Genomic DNA, 19,901 nt, shown 5'->3' with positions numbered 1-19,901 from the left:
GCAAGGACCAAAGGAAGTCTCGAAGAGAACTTGACTCATGTCAGATGGTGTCTTCTAGGCATGAGTATCTCAGATTCTGATTTTAGGTTTAACTGGAACATGTCTAATGTGAAAAAAAAAGTTTTCATTTTCAAGTAGAGGCCTTTGGAAACTGCCTGAAGAATTAAACAAAACAAAAAAATACCCAGAGATATAATAAGTTAAAAGACAATAATTTCTGTATTTAATAGACGAAGGTGATAAGATCCAAGCTATGATGCATTGACGTTTTATACCAAATTCCATCTTTACATGGAAGGTTAATGTGGAATGCAGGAGACTCAGAAGCTAGCTACCACAGTGCACTCCTGTACAGTGAACACTGTTATAAAAAACCAGATACAATGGAGTAAAATTCACTAAACTTATCATCTAGACATCTTGATATACATTAAATATACATGAAAGAAAACTGCTGGTCCCAAGGATTTTGTTTTAACGGGAGTCGCCTGTATTTCAATCCCCACTGTTACATACGGTCATATGAGATGACTTCTTCTCCATCATCCTTAACCTCTGTGTTCCTCTGGCTGATTTTGATTGGTTCTCGTTTCCGACACTCCGCACACCGCTCAAAGTTCATCCAGTACGTCCCGTTGTCCAGACATGTTCTTCCCTGTCAAACGAAAAACACAGACAACAATGCTGTGATAGAGAGATGTCACCTGTTGGCAGATGCCCAAAATCTTTTGAGAAGCACATAGAACCTACTTGCACTGAATGCTTGACTACTATGCAATATATCACTGAAAAACTGCAATCACTCCACATGGAATGTGCTCAATAAAAGGTATGATATGCCATGGCTCGACACTAACTTTTATGTTTGGTGGCCCGATGGGGCCACCAAAATCCTAAATTTCAAATTTTTGGTGGTCCGAGAGAAAAATTTGGTGTCCCGAAAAAACAAAACAATAAAAAAATTAAAAGTCCTTTTTTTTAATGAGTCAAATATTTAAGTTTTATGATAGTAAGAATTAGAAGTTGGACATATCTACTCATAAATATACAAACTTGCAACACTCACTCTCAGGCACTCATTCAGTCCTTTTCATCCATCCTTTAAACAAATTTAACTGCTAATTTCCGGGGCAAAAAAGTTACGAATTTATTGACATAGGCCCTACTTTTCAAAAAATTTTGGTGGCCCGAGGCGGGCCACCAAATTTGCCCTTTTGGGAAATTTGGTGGCCCGACTTTCATTGTTGGTGGCCCCGGGCCACCGGGCCACCGTTAGTGTCGAGCCCTGGATATGCTAATAAAATGCATGGGGCAGTCACTATACAGAGCTTTACAAAGTATTTTGCACAAAGTATTTTGTACGTAACAAAATCTGTTTTCAATTAGGACTGCTCTTATCACTTTTTATGTCATGAAACTAAGATTAAACATAACTTTATGAATAAATGATACTCTAAGATGGATATAGCCCCCCCCCCCCCCTCCCCCCCCCCCCCCCCCCCCAATCTATAATGTAGATCTATTTTGCAACTTATCTTTTGGGGAAGGTTTGCAATCGGCAGATCATCATTGGTATACGTATGAGCTGTGGCCGATCCTACACCTGCACTGTCTAGAGACTAGACTTTGGATACAGGAATTGATACGCAGGTCCAATAGTTGGCTGGCTGTAATTTTCGCATGCAGATATTTTTGCAAAGGGGGAGGTCAGAGACATTTTCGCAAGGTTAGAACTTTTGTGGATCATTTTTGTGTGTTTCATACCCGTCAGGCTTTGGCTTCGGACTTCAACTCTTTATGTGCCATGGTGGAACACCATTTTGAAAAGACCCTTTTCCAGCCTGAATGAAAGATAGCTCAAGCTCTACAAGTCTATCATCACACTCATACTAGAATATTGCAACTCGGTATGTTGTCCAATGTCCAAAAAAAAAAGAAAAAAAGATGAGGATTTGTAGGATTTGAGGATGAGTAACCAGACAGACTGAAAGCCCTGGGTTTGGAGACTCTTGCATACAGGAGACAAAGAGCAGAGGTTCTAGTACACCGCATAAGGTTAAATGAATGGGATTGACCACCTACACTAGTCTAGTGTATAGTCCTAGATCATGTAGATGGTAGATGTACACAAATTTTTCCAATTGGTAGCTCCAGAACCAGACTCCAGAGGCCACAGCATGAAAGTCAGAAAACCCAGATCCAGATACAGTATATATTGCGTCACAAGTCATGTGAAGTCCCTCTCTGTTCGTAATTGTCGCATGCAAGTTGTAACAACTGGAACTGGCCTTGCCAAACGCAGCTGTCAGAGCAACAACAAGTGTAAAGTTGTAAACCAATTCAAAACTATCCTCGAGAAAAATATAGCCCATATCAGAGGGATAGTGAGGCAATTGTGCACTTTACGGCCCTATATTATCGGTACCTCATTCGCCGTATGCCAGGGTGATATCCCATGAACCACCACGCACTGATCAGCTGGCGAGCTTCTCTTGCTGTATGGACCGCCGTTTGACAAGTGATAAGGTCACTAAAAGCCCGCCTGGAGTTTAGGGGCACAAGACAATTGTGACCCTACAACAATATAATTTGATCATAAAAATTGTTTAACGGTATTCTTACATGTTTCAGCTTCCTAGCGCCGTCATTACAGATCAAATGCAGCGTACAAAATTGAATTTACAACCACAAATATTGTCAGATGCACTAGAAAACAGCGATGTACCGAGACTCGTTCGTCGATCGCTGAGCATCATCGGCGCGCACGCATTCGCCTGGTATACGTGCACTCCCTACTGAAGTGAGCGCACAATCCGCCGACATCGCCTATGTATGGTGGCTTTAAGCGGCCAAGAACCACAGGAAAATGGCGGCTGTTTTGATTATGGCGGATCGTAATGGTAATTGTGAACCGATTTTCACCACACTTCCAGGGTTTGTTCTCAATGAAGTAAGAAAAAAATATCACTTTGGGGGCGAAGGCCAAAGGTCAAGTGGATCTTAAAATGATTAAGAAAGTTAAATCTCCCATGCAGTATAGGGCCTAACTTAAGAACGGATCATTTTTTTCACAAAACTCTCAGGGTGTGTTAACAATGAAGTGAGGAAGAAACCATTTTTATTTAGGGAGTCACGAAAATTAAGGTCAAAGGTCAAATGTCACAGAGGTCATAAGTACATAAAATGTGCTTAATCTCCCAATAACTCAAGAGTTAGTGGTCGGATTTCCACCATGTGCACTAGTAAAGTGTCTTAATGATGTGGCCCAAGTGCGAAAGAAACAATTTAATTTTAGGGTCAGTTGGGGGTCATTAGGTCAAAGATCAAAGGACATGTATGGGGTCATAACTTGACATTCAATGATAGTGATCTTTCTTTCACTCGATGCAAAATTTGGGGGTCATGATTTCGAGTTCCAAGGTCAAGTACCGGTACCTGAAATGTGTAAAAATTAACAAAAATCGTCCTCTCACAGGACTCAAAATACGTGCCAACCTTGTCATTTTTTTTTCATATGTTCTGAAAGAGCAATTATTTTTTACGTTAATCTATAAACCAAATATGCGGAGACCACAGACCTAATCTTACTAGTAATCTCCCAACAGCTCAAGAACGGGTAATCGGTTTTTCATTAAACATGGTGTCTTAATTATGAAGAAAAGATGTTATTGGGGTATTAGCTAGCAGGTCGAATGTACAGATCTTAAGGTTAAAAAAGAACATTATAACAATAAGCACTATCCCTTTTTACTAAAGAACAGATGGACTTGCAGGATGTGTTATAATGCCAAATCTGTACCTGACAGTTTTCCTTCAAATAAGAGCAAAAATGGAAGAAACCTGTTTAAGGGAGTTCTCAAAAGAAATCAATAAATAATGCCTGTGTTCTAACTTCAAATCTTGTCAACCCCTCATTCTGTGGAAATATCAAATACTTAAAAGATGAGTTTGCAAAGATTGGCGAATATGTACGACGGCCATTCAGCGTCAGAACTGAGTTTGGGAGCTATAAGACAAAGAAGAAGAAGAAGAAGAAGAAGATATTATAGACACACTTTTATTTTTGTCTTGTCAAGTGGTATAATGCCTTCAAATCCTATACAATTAACATGGCATCTCGAAAATTCCCTAATTTCCGTTGATTATGACATGAATATCAAGATTTTTCTGTCAATGTTTGAACGAAATCAGGGAAAGCATAAAGGGCCGGCGGAGAAATTAGGTGGAGATAGTTTATCTGCATGTAACTGTTTAAAAGTTCCCTTGGAAGAAATGGTTCTTCTTATGTGACACCATATCCGTCCGAATTCGATAGGAAATACTTGACTTGACAATGGACGACGTTTGTGAAGATTGGAAAAAAATATATATGAATAGTTGGCAGCAATAAAAAGTCAGAAATAACTCGTTGTTCTGGGACAATAGTCCTTTATATAAAGCCCACTGTCTTCGGGTAACGTCTCTGAGAGCTATAGAAATGAACCCCCCCCCCCCCCTATCGAATTATAATATACCATATTTATTGAAATTGAGGTACATGTACACTGTATTCAATGAAGATAGCTTACATATCCCTCATTTTCTGCTAAACGATACAAAGACGCTTCTGACAAAGTTTGTTTGAAATTAACACGATGATGAAGTAATTACAATTTTGTCAACTTGTTTGTTTGTTTCTTTTTCATCTCAGTAACATTATTGGTGTATTACCAGTTTGTTTTATTTTTATTTGCTCAGTAGCCTATTTTTCATTCGGTTTATGGGCAGTTTGTGTAATGATTGTTTGGTCAACTAAACCCGTTTTGGTCACATTTTATGAAGAATCTAATTTCATCTTGTGTAATGGCAATGTCTGATTTCCATGTGGATACAAGTTAATTCGTTTAGTTTCCAGTTCGAAGCGCGGTATATTTAGATAACTCAATCTTTTCACTCGAGTAGAAAGCAAAAATTATTGACCAAAATTGCTCTACCTTTTTTTTTTTTCAAATAGAACATACAAACTGCAATTTAACCCCTCAATTATATTTTTTCCATGTTCTACATTTAATTGAAAACACAACACGTTCAAAAAGCAATTCCATCTTTGCGTTTCAATAGACAGAGGAAAGTACAAAACCGACCCCTATTTTCCATTGTTCTATTTTTCATTTGGAATATGAAATAGAAAGTCGAAGACGGCCCTCATCGTTCAAAAGTGCGCACGCGGGAATAGAATGCTGCGTGCATTTCGGCCAATATTACGATTAAGTCTAATTCTAATTTAGGGCAGCAATTACCAATACAGCTACTCTTATATTTCGTCTAGTATGTCCATGGGATCAGCTAAGTTTCTGTTTTGCATGTCATTGTGAATACGTTATTTAAAAAAAAAATTAACCAGCCAAGTGTCGGCATAGTTTTATGAATTCATTTCATGGATAAATTGGACGAGAAACATATTAAGAGGGAGAGAGAGAGAGAGAGAGAGAAAGAAAATGAAAGACATAGAACAATCCATAATACTTTGAATTAAGTTTTGAATATAAGATGTGTATACATTATAATCATAAATGCAGGAGAACGTCTTCATAAGGTTTTAAATATAAGGTAGTGAAATTGATTTAAAAAACAGAAATAAGTCTTCGCTTGTGAGAACGAGACAATATTGTTTGACGACAATGGCACGTAATGGATTTGTAGAAAGATCGTGGCTGTTATTATCGTTAACACTTCTGCCAGTCTCAATATCTCACCTAGACATGGATTTGATACACTGTAGTTATTCACAGAGCCTGTTCATGCAACTGCAAACTCGCGTCCATCCACACGAGCATAATATGGTTTATGTTTGTAGACACAATCAGTGAAATGAATAACAGAAATGGGATAGAGATGTGCTCTATGATGATAATGGCTTTAGGTTTTTCGTTGTAAATATTTCGAAGAAAAACAAAAACAAAAACAGAAAACCCAGACCTGAAGAAAATATTTCAAAATTGCCCACTATATAGGGCCTACTAGGCCTTTACAGAAATTCATTAAAAGATATAATAGAAAAACGTGTGGACCCCCCACATATTACATGTATATATATATACATAATGTCTGTATATATATATTATACATATTAATATATATATATATATATATATATATATATATATATGTGTGTGTGTGTGTGTGTGTGTGTGTGTGTGTGTGTGTGTGTGTGTGTGTGTGTATTAATGTACCAGCATATCATGAACGGTATTCATTACGACAAGACAATATGGAAATCTGTGTACGATCTCTGGTTCTCATGTACCAACCGACACACACAAGCACATACGCACATGATTACATCGTATATACACAAAATAATGAGCGTGCACCCACACAGAGATAAGTAAAATATTAATGCGGGAAAGAGCAACTTTCGATGGCAAGGTTTTTTTTAATTTATTTTTTTATCAGTCGAATTAGCACAAAACACATTTTCTTGGCACAGGATGATAATATCGTAATTATGTTTTCATGAAAAAAACCCAACAGATCCTCTTATGAGAAAAAACTTACCTTTTCCACACAAATGACATGACATGCAGACTCATGACGGCTATGTCTTAACATATAATCGCCGAACAACGTAACTTGAACATACTGTATGAAACACTTTGACTGAACTGTCATTTTTTTATTTCTGGCTGTTTAGTCTGCTGTTAGCACAATATACCTCACATGGACGCATGTAGGAGAACAGAGGATGGCACGTGTACTCTGGTACAATTGTACATGATAAATGGGACTTACATAATTATACATGTTTAGCTTTGCATCCCCACTTGCGATTTCAAATTATGTAGGGCCTACAAGCTCTCGATCTCCAAGGCTGATAGATACATATAGAGTCAAAATACTTAAATTTGTACTTTGGTTTTAAGCAACCTCTCACTTCATCCAACCAATTATGTAAAACACAGCTGTCTTTTCTTACTTAAGCTTCACAACAAAATTGGTAATGATAATAATGATTATTTTCAACAAAGAATATGAAGTGTGTTTTTTTCTTTTGCGTACGGTCGTGAACAAAAATTGAAATATGGCCAGTATGGGAACACTTTTCGTTATTAAAAACAAGACGACCATAAGCTCCGTCATCTTTCTCGCATAGACCGATGTCACTAACTATTGTCACACGAATACAAAGTAAAGAACAAAAACAAACAGGAATATTGACTCCCTTCAGAATAATTCGTCAGTCAATTCTAGAAATATCAAATGTGATGTCAGCTGTAAAAGACTAGCCATCACTCAGGATATGGTTTATCAATGGAGAACTATGATGTGCATGGAGAGTAGACCCTGTACCATTTGTCGGGATGAATGATTTTTACCGACTGTTGCGATAGATAACTTGCGCAGGTGCATCGAACAAATAAACAAAACAAATGAAACTAAAGCAAGATGATAGCAGTATAATCAGAGAAGACAATAAAATAATGGAAGGCAGGTGAAAGGCTGATGACAAGTACTGCGCCAAACAATGAAAACCTCGGAAAACGTGTGAAAATTACACACACACACACACACATACACTCCCTCTCTATCTCTGTCCGTTGCATGTCAAGACATAACGTTTGGCAGTGGTTGTTGGGCTTTGCTTTTCACTCATTATGCTTTCATTTATTTTTTTTTTTTAATTCAGGAGGAATTGGAGGTTTGCTACTTCAGGATTACAAAATGTTTAGTAAAGCGTAATCATGATAAATTTATTCAAATGAATGTTATAAGTGTTATTGACACATACAGACAGAGTTTCTTTTTATATATCACAGAAGGATGTACAACGACACGCATGTATTACGCATTCAGACTGTATTTAGACTATTGACGCGTGGCTTACACATAAACATTTATCATGCATATTCTGTAAAGGAAGAAAAGAAAAAAAAACATATAAAAAAAAAATTCGAGTGCTACGAATTTTCATGGATTACCAGAGGAGTTGTGTATGGCGTTAGTATTTAATAAGTTGTTGTATTGAACCATCAATGAAAAAGTAATAGATCGCATTCCCGGACACTGCATAGTTCATCAGCAAAGAAAACAAAAAGAAAACTCATCAATAATTTCAAGGGCAATGTCATAAGCCGTCATTTTGGTGTACAAAGACTATGGGGTTGTAACGGGGGAGGGGTCAGAGGCAAAAAAAGCGTTCCGCTTTGAAGATAACTAAATTGATGTCAAGATAAACCTATGGAAGTTGTAGTCTGATATCTCCTTCACACATTCTAATCGCTTTCATAAGATGAAAAGTTGTTTCAGGTCCGTAGAATTCATATTTTCAAGAGCAATGTGATAAGCCGTCATTTTGGTGTACAAAGCCTATGGGGTTATAGCCGGGGAGGGGTCAGAGGCAAAAAAAGCGTTCCGCTTTGAAGATAACTAAATTGATGTCAAGATAAACCTATAGAAGTTGTAGTCTGATATCTCCTTCACACATTCTAATCGATTTCATAAGATGAAAAGTTGTTTCAGGTCCGTAGAATTCATAATTTCAAGAGCAATGTCATAAGCCGTCATTTTGGTGTACAAAGCCTATGATGTTATAGCCGGGGAGGGGTCAGAGGCAAAAAAAGCGTTCCGCTTTGAAGATAACTAAATTGATGTCAAGGTAAACCAATAAAAGTTGTAGTCTGATATTTCCTTCACACATTCTAATCGATTTCATAAGACGAGAAGTTGTTTCAGGTCCGTAGAATTCATAATTTCAAGGGCAATGTCATAAGCCGTCATTTTGGTGTACAAAGCCTATGGGGTTTTAACGGGGGAGGGGTCAGAGGCAAAAAAAGCGTTCCGCTTTGAAAATAACTAAATTGATGTCAAGATAAACCTATAGAAGTTGTAGTCTGATATCTCCTTCACACATTCTAATCGATTTCATACGATGAAAAGTTGTTTCAGGTCCGTAGAATTCATAATTTCAAGAGCAATGTCATAAGCCGTCATTTTGGTGTACAAAGCCTATGAGGTTATACCCGGGGAGGGGTCAGAGGCAAAAAAAGCGTTCCACTTTGAAGATAACTAAATTGATGTCAAGATAAACCTATAGAAGTTGTGTTCTGATATCTCCTTCACACATTCTAATCGATTTCATCAGACGTAAAGTTGTTTCAGGTCCGTAGAATTCATAATTTCAAGGGCAATGTCATAAGCCGTCATTTTGGTGTACAAAGCCTATGGGGTTGTAACGGGGGAGGGGTCAGAGGCAAAAAAAAGCGTTCCGCTTTGAAGATAACTAAATTGATGTCAAGATAAACCTATAGAAGTTGTAGTCTGATATCTCTTTCACACATTCTAATCGATTTCATACGACGAAAAGTTGTTTCAGGTCCGTAGAATTCATAATTTCAAGAGCAATTTCATAAGCCGTCATTTTGGTGTACAAAGCCTAAGGGGTTATAGCCGGGGAGGGGTCAGAGGCAAAAAAAGCGTTCCGCATTGAAGATAACTAAATTGATGTCAAGGTAAACCTATAGAAGTTGTAGTCTGATATCTCCTTCACACATTCTAATCGATTTCATAAGATGAAAAGTTGTTTCAGGTTCGTAGAATTCATAATTTCAAGAGCAATGTCATAAGCCGTCATTTTCGTGTACAAAGCCTATGGGGTTGTAACGGGGGAGGGGTCAGAGGCAAAAAAAAAAGCTTTCCGCTTTGAAGATAACTAAATTGATGTCAAGTTAAACCTATAGAAGTTGTAGTCTGATATCTCCTTCACACATTCTAATCGATTTCATAAGACGAAAAGTTGTTTCAGGTCCGTAGATTTCATAATTTCAAGGGCAATGTCATAAGCCGTCATTTTCGTGTACAAAGCCTATGGGGTTTTAACGGGGGAGGGGTCAGAGGCAAAAAAAGCGTTCCGCTTTGAAGATAACTAAATTGATGTCAAGATAAACCTATAGAAGTTGTAGTCGGATATCTCCTTCACACATTCTAATCAATTTCATAGGATGAAAAGTTGTTTCAGGTCCGTAGAATTCATAATTTCAAGGGCAATGTCATAAGCCGTCATTTTGGTGTACAAAGCCTATGGGGTTGTAACGGGGGAGGGGTCAGAGGAAAAAAAAAGCGTTCCGCTTTGAAGATAACTAAATTGATGTCAAGATAAACATATAGAAGTTGTAGTCTGATATCTCCTTCACACATTCTAATCGATTTCATGAGATGACAAGTTGTTTCAGGTCCGTAGAATTCATAATTTCAAGAGCAATGTCATAAGCCGTCATTTTGGTGTACAAAGCCTATGAGGTTATAGCCGGGGAGGGGTCAGAGGCAAAAAAAGCGTTCCGCTTTGAAGATAACTAAATTGATGTCAAGATAAACCTATAGAAGTTGTGTTCTGATATCTCCTTCACACATTCTAATCGATTTCATCAGACGTAAAGTTGTTTCAGGTCCGTAGAATTCATAATTTCAAGGGCAATGTCATAAGCCGTCATTTTGGTGTACAAAGCCTATGAGGTTATAGCTGGGGAGGGGTCAGAGGAAAAAAAAAGCGTTCCGCTTTGAAGATAAGTAAATTGATGTCAAGATAAACCTATAGAAGTTGTAGTCTGATATCTCCTTCACACATTCTAATCGATTTCATAAGATGAAAAGTTGTTTCAGGTCCGTAGAATTCATAATTTCAAGAGCAATGTCATAAGCCGTCATTTTCGTGTACAAAGCCTATGGGGTTGTAACGGGGGACGGATCAGAGGCAAAAAAAAAAGCTTTCCGCTTTGAAGATAACTAAATTGATGTGAAGTTAAACCTATAGAAGTTGTAGTCTGATATCTCCTTCACACATTCTAATCGATTTCATAAGACGGAAAGTTTTTTCAGGTCCGTAGAATTCATAATTTCAAGGGCAATGTCATAAGCCGTCATTTTCGTGTACAAAGCCTATGGGGTTATAGCCGGGGAGGGGTCAGAGGCAAAAAAAGCGTTCCGCTTTGAAGATAACTAAATTGATGTCAAGATAAACCTATAGAAGTTGTATTCTGATATCTCCTTCACACATTCTAATCGATTTCATAAGATGAAAAGTTGTTTCAGGGCCGTAGAATTCATAATTTCAAGGGGAATGTCATAAGCCGTCATTTTGGTGTACAAAGCCTATGGGGTTATAGCCGGGGAGGGGTCAGAGGCAAAAAAAGCGTTCCGCTTTGAAGATAACTAAATTGATGTCAAGATAAACCTATAGAAGTTGTAGTCTGATATCTCCTTCACACATTCTAATTGATTTCATACGATGAAAAGTTATTTCAGGTCCGTAGAATTCATAATTTCAAGAGCAATTTCATAAGCCGTCATTTTGGTGTACAAAGCCTATGGGGTTATAGCCGGGGAGGGGTCAGAGGCAAAAAAAGCGTTCCGCTTTGAAGACAACTAAATTGAGGTCAAGGTAAACCTATAGAAGTTGTAGTCTGATATCTCCTTCACACATTCTAATCAATTTCATAAGATGAAAAGTTGTTTCAGGTCCGTAGAATTCATAATTTCAAGAGCAATTTCATAAGCCGTCATTTTGGTGTACAAAGCCTAAGGGGTTATAGCCGGGAAGGGGTCAGAGGCAAAAAAAGCGTTCCGCATTGAAGATAACTAAATTGATGTCAAGATAAACCTATAGAAGTTGTAGTCTGATATCTCCTTCACACATTCTAATCGATTTCAAAAGATGAAAAGTTGTTTCAGGTCCGTAGAATTCATAATTTCAAGGGCAATGTCATAAGCCGTCATTTTGGTGTACAAAGCCTATGGGGTTGTAACGGGGGAGGGGTCAGAGGCAAAAAAAGCGTTCCGCTTTGAAGATAAGCAAATTGATGTCAAGTTAAACCTATAGAAGTTGTAGTCTGATATCTCCTTCACACATTCTAATCGATTTCATAAGACGAAAAGTTGTTTCAGGTCCGTAGATTTCATAATTTCAAGGGCAATGTCATAAGCCGTCATTTTCGTGTACAAAGCCTATGGGGTTTTAACGGGGGAGGGGTCAGAGGCAAAAAAAGCGTTCCGCTTTGAAGATAACTAAATTGATGTCAAGATAAACCTATAGAAGTTGTATTCTGATATCTCCTTCACACATTCTAATCAATTTCATAAGATGAAAAGTTGTTTCAGGTCCGTAGAATTCATAATTTCAAGGGCAATGTCATAAGCCGTCATTTTGGTGTACAAAGCCTAAGGGGTTGTAACGGGGGAGGGGTCAGAGGAAAAAAAAAGCGTTCCGCTTTGAAGATAACTAAATTGATGTCAAGATAAACATATAGAAGTTGTAGTCTGATATCTCCTTCACACATTCTAATCGATTTCATGAGATGAAAAGTTGTTTCAGGTCCGTAGAATTCATAATTTCAAGAGCAATGTCATAAGCCGTCATTTTGGTGTACAAAGCCTATGAGGTTATACCCGGGGAGGGGTCAGAGGCAAAAAAAGCGTTCCGCTTTGAAGATAACTAAATTGATGTCAAGATAAACCTATAGAAGTTGTGTTCTGATATCTCCTTCACACATTCTAATCGATTTCATAAGACGTAAAGTTGTTTCAGGTCCGTAGAATTCATAATTTCAAGGGCAATGTCATAAGCCGTCATTTTGGTGTACAAAGCCTATGGGGTTATAGCTGGGGAGGGGTCAGAGGAAAAAAAAGCGTTCCGCTTTGAAGATAAGTAAATTGATGTCAAGATAAACCTATAGAAGTTGTAGTCTGATATCTCCTTCACACATTCTAATCGATTTCATAAGATGAAAAGTTGTTTCAGGTCCGTAGAATTCATAATTTCAAGAGCAATGTCATAAGCCGTCATTTTGGTGTACAAAGCCTAAGGGGTTGTAACGGGGGACGGATCAGAGGCAAAAAAAAGCTTTCCGCTTTGAAGATAACTAAATTGATGTGAAGTTAAACCTATAGAAGTTGTTGTCTGATATCTCCTTCACACATTCTAATCGATTTCATAAGACGAAAAGTTTTTTCAGGTCCGTAGAATTCATAATTTCAAGGGCAATGTCATAAGCCGTAATTTTCGTGTACAAAGCCTATGGGGTTATAGCCGGGGAGGGGTCAGAGGCAAAAAAAGCGTTCCGCTTTGAAGATAACGAAATTGATGTCAAGATAAACCTATAGAAGTTGTATTCTGATATCTCCTTCACACATTCTAATCGATTTCATAAGATGAAAAGTTGTTTCAGGGCCGTAGAATTCATAATTTCAAGGGGAATGTCATAAGCCGTCATTTTGGTGTACAAAGCCTATGGGGTTATAGCCGGGGAGGGGTCAGAGGCAAAAAAAGCGTTCCGCTTTGAAGATAACTAAATTGATGTCAAGATAAACCTATAGAAGTTGTAGTCTGATATCTCCTTCACACATTCTAATTGATTTCATACGATGAAAAGTTGTTTCAGGTCCGTAGAATTCATAATTTCAAGAGCAATTTCATGAGCCGTCATTTTGGTGTACAAAGCCTTTGGGGTTATAGCCGGGGAGGGGTCAGAGGCAAAAAAAAGCGTTCCGCTTTGAAGACAACTAAATTGAGGTCAAGGTAAACCTATAGAAGTTGTAGTCTGATATCTCCTTCACACATTCTAATCAATTTCATAAGATGAAAAGTTGTTTCAGGTCCGTAGAATTCATAATTTCAAGAGCAATGTCATAAGCCGTCATTTTGGTGTACAAAGCCTATGAGGTTATAGCCGGGGAGGGGTCAGAGGCAAAAAAAGCGTTCCGCTTTGAAGATAACTAAATTGATGTCAAGATAAACCTATAGAAGTTGTGTTCTGATATCTCCTTCACACATTCTAATCGATTTCATAAGACGTAAAGTTGTTTCAGGTCCGTAGAATTCATAATTTCAAGGGCAATGTCATAAGCCGTCATTTTGGTGTACAAAGCCTATGGGGTTATAGCTGGGGAGGGGTCAGAGGAAAAAAAAGCGTTCCGCTTTGAAGATAAGTAAATTGATGTCAAGATAAACCTATAGAAGTTGTAGTCTGATATCTCCTTCACACATTCTAATCGATTTCATAAGATGAAAAGTTGTTTCAGGTCCGTAGAATTCATAATTTCAAGAGCAATTTCATAAGCCGTCATTTTGGTGTACAAAGCCTAAGGGGTTATAGCCGGGAAGGGGTCAGAGGCAAAAAAAGCGTTCCGCATTGAAGATAACTAAATTGATGTCAAGATAAACCTATAGAAGTTGTAGTCTCATATCTCCTTCACACATTCTAATCGATTTCAAAAGATGAAAAGTTGTTTCAGGTCCGTAGAATTCATAATTTCAAGGGCAATGTCATAAGCCGTCATTTTGGTGTACAAAGCCTATGGGGTTGTAACGGGGGAGGGGTCAGAGGCAAAAAAAGCGTTCCGCTTTGAAGATAAGCAAATTGATGTCAAGTTAAACCTATAGAAGTTGTAGTCTGATATCTCCTTCACACATTCTAATCGATTTCATAAGACGAAAAGTTGTTTCAGGTCCGTAGATTTCATAATTTCAAGGGCAATGTCATAAGCCGTCATTTTCGTGTACAAAGCCTATGGGGTTTTAACGGGGGAGGGGTCAGAGGCAAAAAAAGCGTTCCGCTTTGAAGATAACTAAATTGATGTCAAGATAAACCTATAGAAGTTGTAGTCTGATATCTCCTTCACACATTCTAATCAATTTCATAAGATGAAAAGTTGTTTCAGGTCCGTAGAATTCATAATTTCAAGGGCAATGTCATAAGCCGTCATTTTGGTGTACAAAGCCTAAGGGGTTGTAACGGGGGAGGGGTCAGAGGAAAAAAAAAGCGTTCCGCTTTGAAGATAAGTAAATTGATGTCAAGATAAACCTATAGAAGTTGTAGTCTGATATCTCCTTCACACATTCTAATCGATTTCATACGATGAAAAGTTGTTTCAGGTCCGTAGAATTCATAATTTCAAGAGCAATGTCATAAGCCGTCATTTTGGTGTACAAAGCCTATGGGGTTATAGCCGGGGAGGGGTCAGAGGCAAAAAAAGCGTTCCGCTTTGAAGACAACTAAATTGAGGTCAAGGTAAACCTATAGAAGTTGTGTTCTGATATCTCCTTCACACATTCTAATCGATTTCATAAGATGAAAAGTTGTTTCAGGTCCGTAGAATTCATAATTTCAAGAGCAATGTCATAAGCCGTCATTTTGGTGTACAAAGCCTATGAGGTTATAGCCGGGGAGGGGTCAGAGGCAAAAAAAGCGTTCCGCTTTGAAGATAACTAAATTGATGTCAAGATAAACCTATAGAAGTTGTGTTCTGATATCTCCTTCACACATTCTAATCGATTTCATAAGACGTAAAGTTGTTTCAGGTCTGTAGAATTCATAATTTCAAGGGCAATGTCATAAGCCGTCATTTTGGTGTACAAAGCCTATGGGGTTATAGCTGGGGAGGGGTCAGAGGAAAAAAAAGCGTTCCGCTTTGAAGATAAGTAAATTGATGTCAAGATAAACCTATAGAAGTTGTAGTCTGATATCTCCTTCACACATTCTAATCGATTTCATAAGATGAAAAGTTGTTTCAGGTCCGTAGAATTCATAATTTCAAGAGCAATGTCATAAGCCGTCATTTTGGTGTACAAAGCCTAAGGGGTTGTAACGGGGGACGGATCAGAGGCAAAAAAAGCTTTCCGCTTTGAAGATAACTAAATTGATGTGAAGTTAAACCTATAGAAGTTGTAGTCTGATATCTCCTTCACACATTCTAATCGATTTCATAAGACGAAAAGTTTTTTCAGGTCCGTAGAATTCATAATTTCAAGGGCAATGTCATAAGCCGTAATTTTCGTGTACAAAGCCTATGGGGTTATAGCCGGGGAGGGGTCAGAGGCAAAAAAAGCGTTCCGCTTTGAAGATAACTAAATTGATGTGAAGATAAACCTATAGAAGTTGTATTCTGATATCTCCTTCACACATTCTAATCGATTTCATAAGATGAAAAGTTGTTTCAGGTCCGTAGAATTCATAATTTCAAGAGCAATTTCATAAGCCGTCATTTTGGTGTACAAAGCCTATCGGGTTATAGCCGGGGAGGGGTCAGAGGCAAAAAAAGCGTTCCGCTTTGAAGACAACTAAATTGAGGTCAAGGTAAACCTATAGAAGTTGTAGTCTGATATCTCCTTCACACATTCTAATCAATTTCATAAGATGAAAAGTTGTTTCAGGTCCGTAGAATTCATAATTTCAAGAGCAATTTCATGAGCCGTCATTTTGGTGTACAAAGCCTAAGGGGTTATAGCCGGGGAGGGGTCAGAGGCAAAAAAAGCGTTCCGCATTGAAGATAACTAAATAATTGATGTCAAGGTAAACCTATAGAAGTTGTAGTCTGATATCTCCTTCACACATTCTAATCGATTTCATAAGACGAAAAGTTGTTTCAGGTCCGTAGAATTCATAATTTCAAGGGCAATGTCATAAGCCGTCATTTTGGTGTACAAAGCCTATGGGGTTTTAACGGGGGAGGGGTCAGAGGCAAAAAAAGCGTTCCGCTTTGAAGATAAGTAAATTGATGTCAAGATAAACCTATAGAAGTTGTAGTCTGATATCTCCTTCACACATTCTAATCGATTTCATAAGACGAAAAGTTGTTTCAGGTCCGTAGAATTCATAATTTCAAGGGCAATGTCATAAGCCGTCATTTTCGTGTACAAAGCCTATGGGGTTATAGCCGGGGAGGGGTCAGAGGCAAAAAAGCGTTCCACTTTGAAGATAACTAAATTGATGTCAAGATAAACCTATAGAAGTTGTATTCTGATATCTCCTTCACACATTCTAATCGATTTCATAAGATGAAAAGTTGTTTCAGGGCCGTAGAATTCATTATTTCAAGGGGAATATCATAAGCCGTCATTTTGGTGTACAAAGCCTATGGGGTTATAGCCGGGGAGGGGTCAGAGGCAAAAAAAGCGTTCCGCTTTGAAGATAACTAAATTGATGTCAAGATAAACCTATATAAGTTGTAGTCTGATATCTCCTTCACACATTCTAATCGATTTCATACGATGAAAAGTTGTTTCAGTTCCGTAGAATTCATAATTTCAAGAGCAATGTCATAAGCCGTCATTTTGGTGTACAAAGCCTATGGGGTTATAGCCGGGGAGGGGTCAGAGGCAAAAAAAGCGTTCCGCTTTGAAGACAACTAAATTGAGGTCAAGGTAAACCTATAGAAGTTGTAGTCTGATATCTCCTTCACACATTCTAATTGATTTCATACGATGAAAAGTTGTTTCAGGTCCGTAGAATTCATAATTTCAAGAGCAATTTCATAAGCCGTCATTTTGGTGTACAAAGCCTATGGGGTTATAGCCGGGGAGGGGTCAGAGGCAAAAAAAAGCGTTCCGCTTTGAAGACAACTAAATTGAGGTCAAGGTAAACCTATAGAAGTTGTAGTCTGATATCTCCTTCACACATTCTAATCAATTTCATAAGATGAAAAGTTGTTTCAGGTCCGTAGAATTCATAATTTCAAGAGCAATTTCATAAGCCGTCATTTTGGTGTACAAAGCCTATGGGGTTATAGCCGGGGAGGGGTCAGAGGCAAAAAAAGCGTTCCGCTTTGAAGACAACTAAATTGAGGTCAAGGTAAACCTATAGAAGTTGTAGTCTGATATCTCCTTCACACATTCTAATCAATTTCATAAGATGAAAAGTTGTTTCAGGTCCGTAGAATTCATAATTTCAAGAGCAATTTCATAAGCCGTCATTTTGGTGTACAAAGCCTAAGGGGTTATAGCCGGGAAGGGGTCAGAGGCAAAAAAAGCGTTCCGCATTGAAGATAACTAAATTGATGTCAAGATAAACCTATAGAAGTTGTAGTCTCATATCTCCTTCACACATTCTAATCGATTTCAAAAGATGAAAAGTTGTTTCAGGTCCGTAGAATTCATAATTTCAAGGGCAATGTCATAAGCCGTCATTTTGGTGTACAAAGCCTATGGGGTTGTAACGGGGGAGGGGTCAGAGGCAAAAAAAGCGTTCCGCTTTGAAGATAAGCAAATTGATGTCAAGTTAAACCTATAGAAGTTGTAGTCTGATATCTCCTTCACACATTCTAATCGATTTCATAAGACGAAAAGTTGTTTCAGGTCCGTAGATTTCATAATTTCAAGGGCAATGTCATAAGCCGTCATTTTCGTGTACAAAGCCTATGGGGTTTTAACGGGGGAGGGGTCAGAGGCAAAAAAAGCGTTCCGCTTTGAAGTTACTAAATTGATGTCAAGATAAACCTATAGAAGTTGTAGTCTGATATCTCCTTCACACATTCTAATCAATTTCATAAGATGAAAAGTTGTTTCAGGTCCGTAGAATTCATAATTTCAAGGGCAATGTCATAAGCCGTCATTTTGGTGTACAAAGCCTAAGGGGTTGTAACGGGGGAGGGGTCAGAGGAAAAAAAAAGCGTTCCGCTTTGAAGATAAGTAAATTGATGTCAAGATAAACCTATAGAAGTTGTAGTCTGATATCTCCTTCACACATTCTAATCGATTTCATACGATGAAAAGTTGTTTCAGGTCCGTAGAATTCATAATTTCAAGAGCAATGTCATAAGCCGTCATTTTGGTGTACAAAGCCTATGGGGTTATAGCCGGGGAGGGGTCAGAGGCAAAAAAAGCGTTCCGCTTTGAAGACAACTAAATTGAGGTCAAGGTAAACCTATAGAAGTTGTGTTCTGATATCTCCTTCACACATTCTAATCGATTTCATAAGATGAAAAGTTGTTTCAGGTCCGTAGAATTCATAATTTCAAGAGCAATGTCATAAGCCGTCATTTTGGTGTACAAAGCCTATGAGGTTATAGCCGGGGAGGGGTCAGAGGCAAAAAAAGCGTTCCGCTTTGAAGATAACTAAATTGATGTCAAGATAAACCTATAGAAGTTGTGTTCTGATATCTCCTTCACACATTCTAATCGATTTCATAAGACGTAAAGTTGTTTCAGGTCTGTAGAATTCATAATTTCAAGGGCAATGTCATAAGCCGTCATTTTGGTGTACAAAGCCTATGGGGTTATAGCTGGGGAGGGGTCAGAGGAAAAAAAAGCGTTCCGCTTTGAAGATAAGTAAATTGATGTCAAGATAAACCTATAGAAGTTGTAGTCTGATATCTCCTTCACACATTCTAATCGATTTCATAAGATGAAAAGTTGTTTCAGGTCCGTAGAATTCATAATTTCAAGAGCAATGTCATAAGCCGTCATTTTGGTGTACAAAGCCTAAGGGGTTGTAACGGGGGACGGATCAGAGGCAAAAAAAAGCTTTCCGCTTTGAAGATAACTAAATTGATGTGAAGTTAAACCTATAGAAGTTGTAGTCTGATATCTCCTTCACACATTCTAATCGATTTCATAAGACGAAAAGTTTTTTCAGGTCCGTAGAATTCATAATTTCAAGGGCAATGTCATAAGCCGTAATTTTCGTGTACAAAGCCTATGGGGTTATAGCCGGGGAGGGGTCAGAGGCAAAAAAAGCGTTCCGCTTTGAAGATAACTAAATTGATGTGAAGATAAACCTATAGAAGTTGTATTCTGATATCTCCTTCACACATTCTAATCGATTTCATAAGATGAAAAGTTGTTTCAGGTCCGTAGAATTCATAATTTCAAGAGCAATTTCATAAGCCGTCATTTTGGTGTACAAAGCCTATCGGGTTATAGCCGGGGAGGGGTCAGAGGCAAAAAAAGCGTTCCGCTTTGAAGACAACTAAATTGAGGTCAAGGTAAACCTATAGAAGTTGTAGTCTGATATCTCCTTCACACATTCTAATCAATTTCATAAGATGAAAAGTTGTTTCAGGTCCGTAGAATTCATAATTTCAAGAGCAATTTCATGAGCCGTCATTTTGGTGTACAAAGCCTAAGGGGTTATAGCCGGGGAGGGGTCAGAGGCAAA

At 38.1% G+C, this 19,901-nt stretch overlaps 1 protein-coding gene across 1 annotated transcript in view; it reads right to left on the bottom strand.

The window, feature by feature from the left end:
• LOC139738687 (protein Churchill-like) overlaps window positions 1-19,901 on the bottom strand; it is a 62,970-nt gene that overhangs the window by 2,705 nt on the left and 40,364 nt on the right. Inside the window, exon 2 of the mRNA XM_071649322.1 lies at window positions 517-655. Within this exon, the coding sequence (XP_071505423.1) occupies window positions 517-655 (139 nt within the window). The remainder of the gene's footprint in view (window positions 1-516; window positions 656-19,901) is intronic.

Source organism: Diadema antillarum, unplaced genomic scaffold (assembly GCF_040938485.1).
Source record: "Diadema antillarum isolate AM-2024a unplaced genomic scaffold, OU_Dant_1.0 scf00000029, whole genome shotgun sequence".
In the NCBI taxonomy this organism is placed as follows: Eukaryota; Metazoa; Echinodermata; class Echinoidea; order Diadematoida; family Diadematidae; genus Diadema; species Diadema antillarum.
This window is presented reverse-complemented; position numbering and strand designations above follow the sequence as displayed.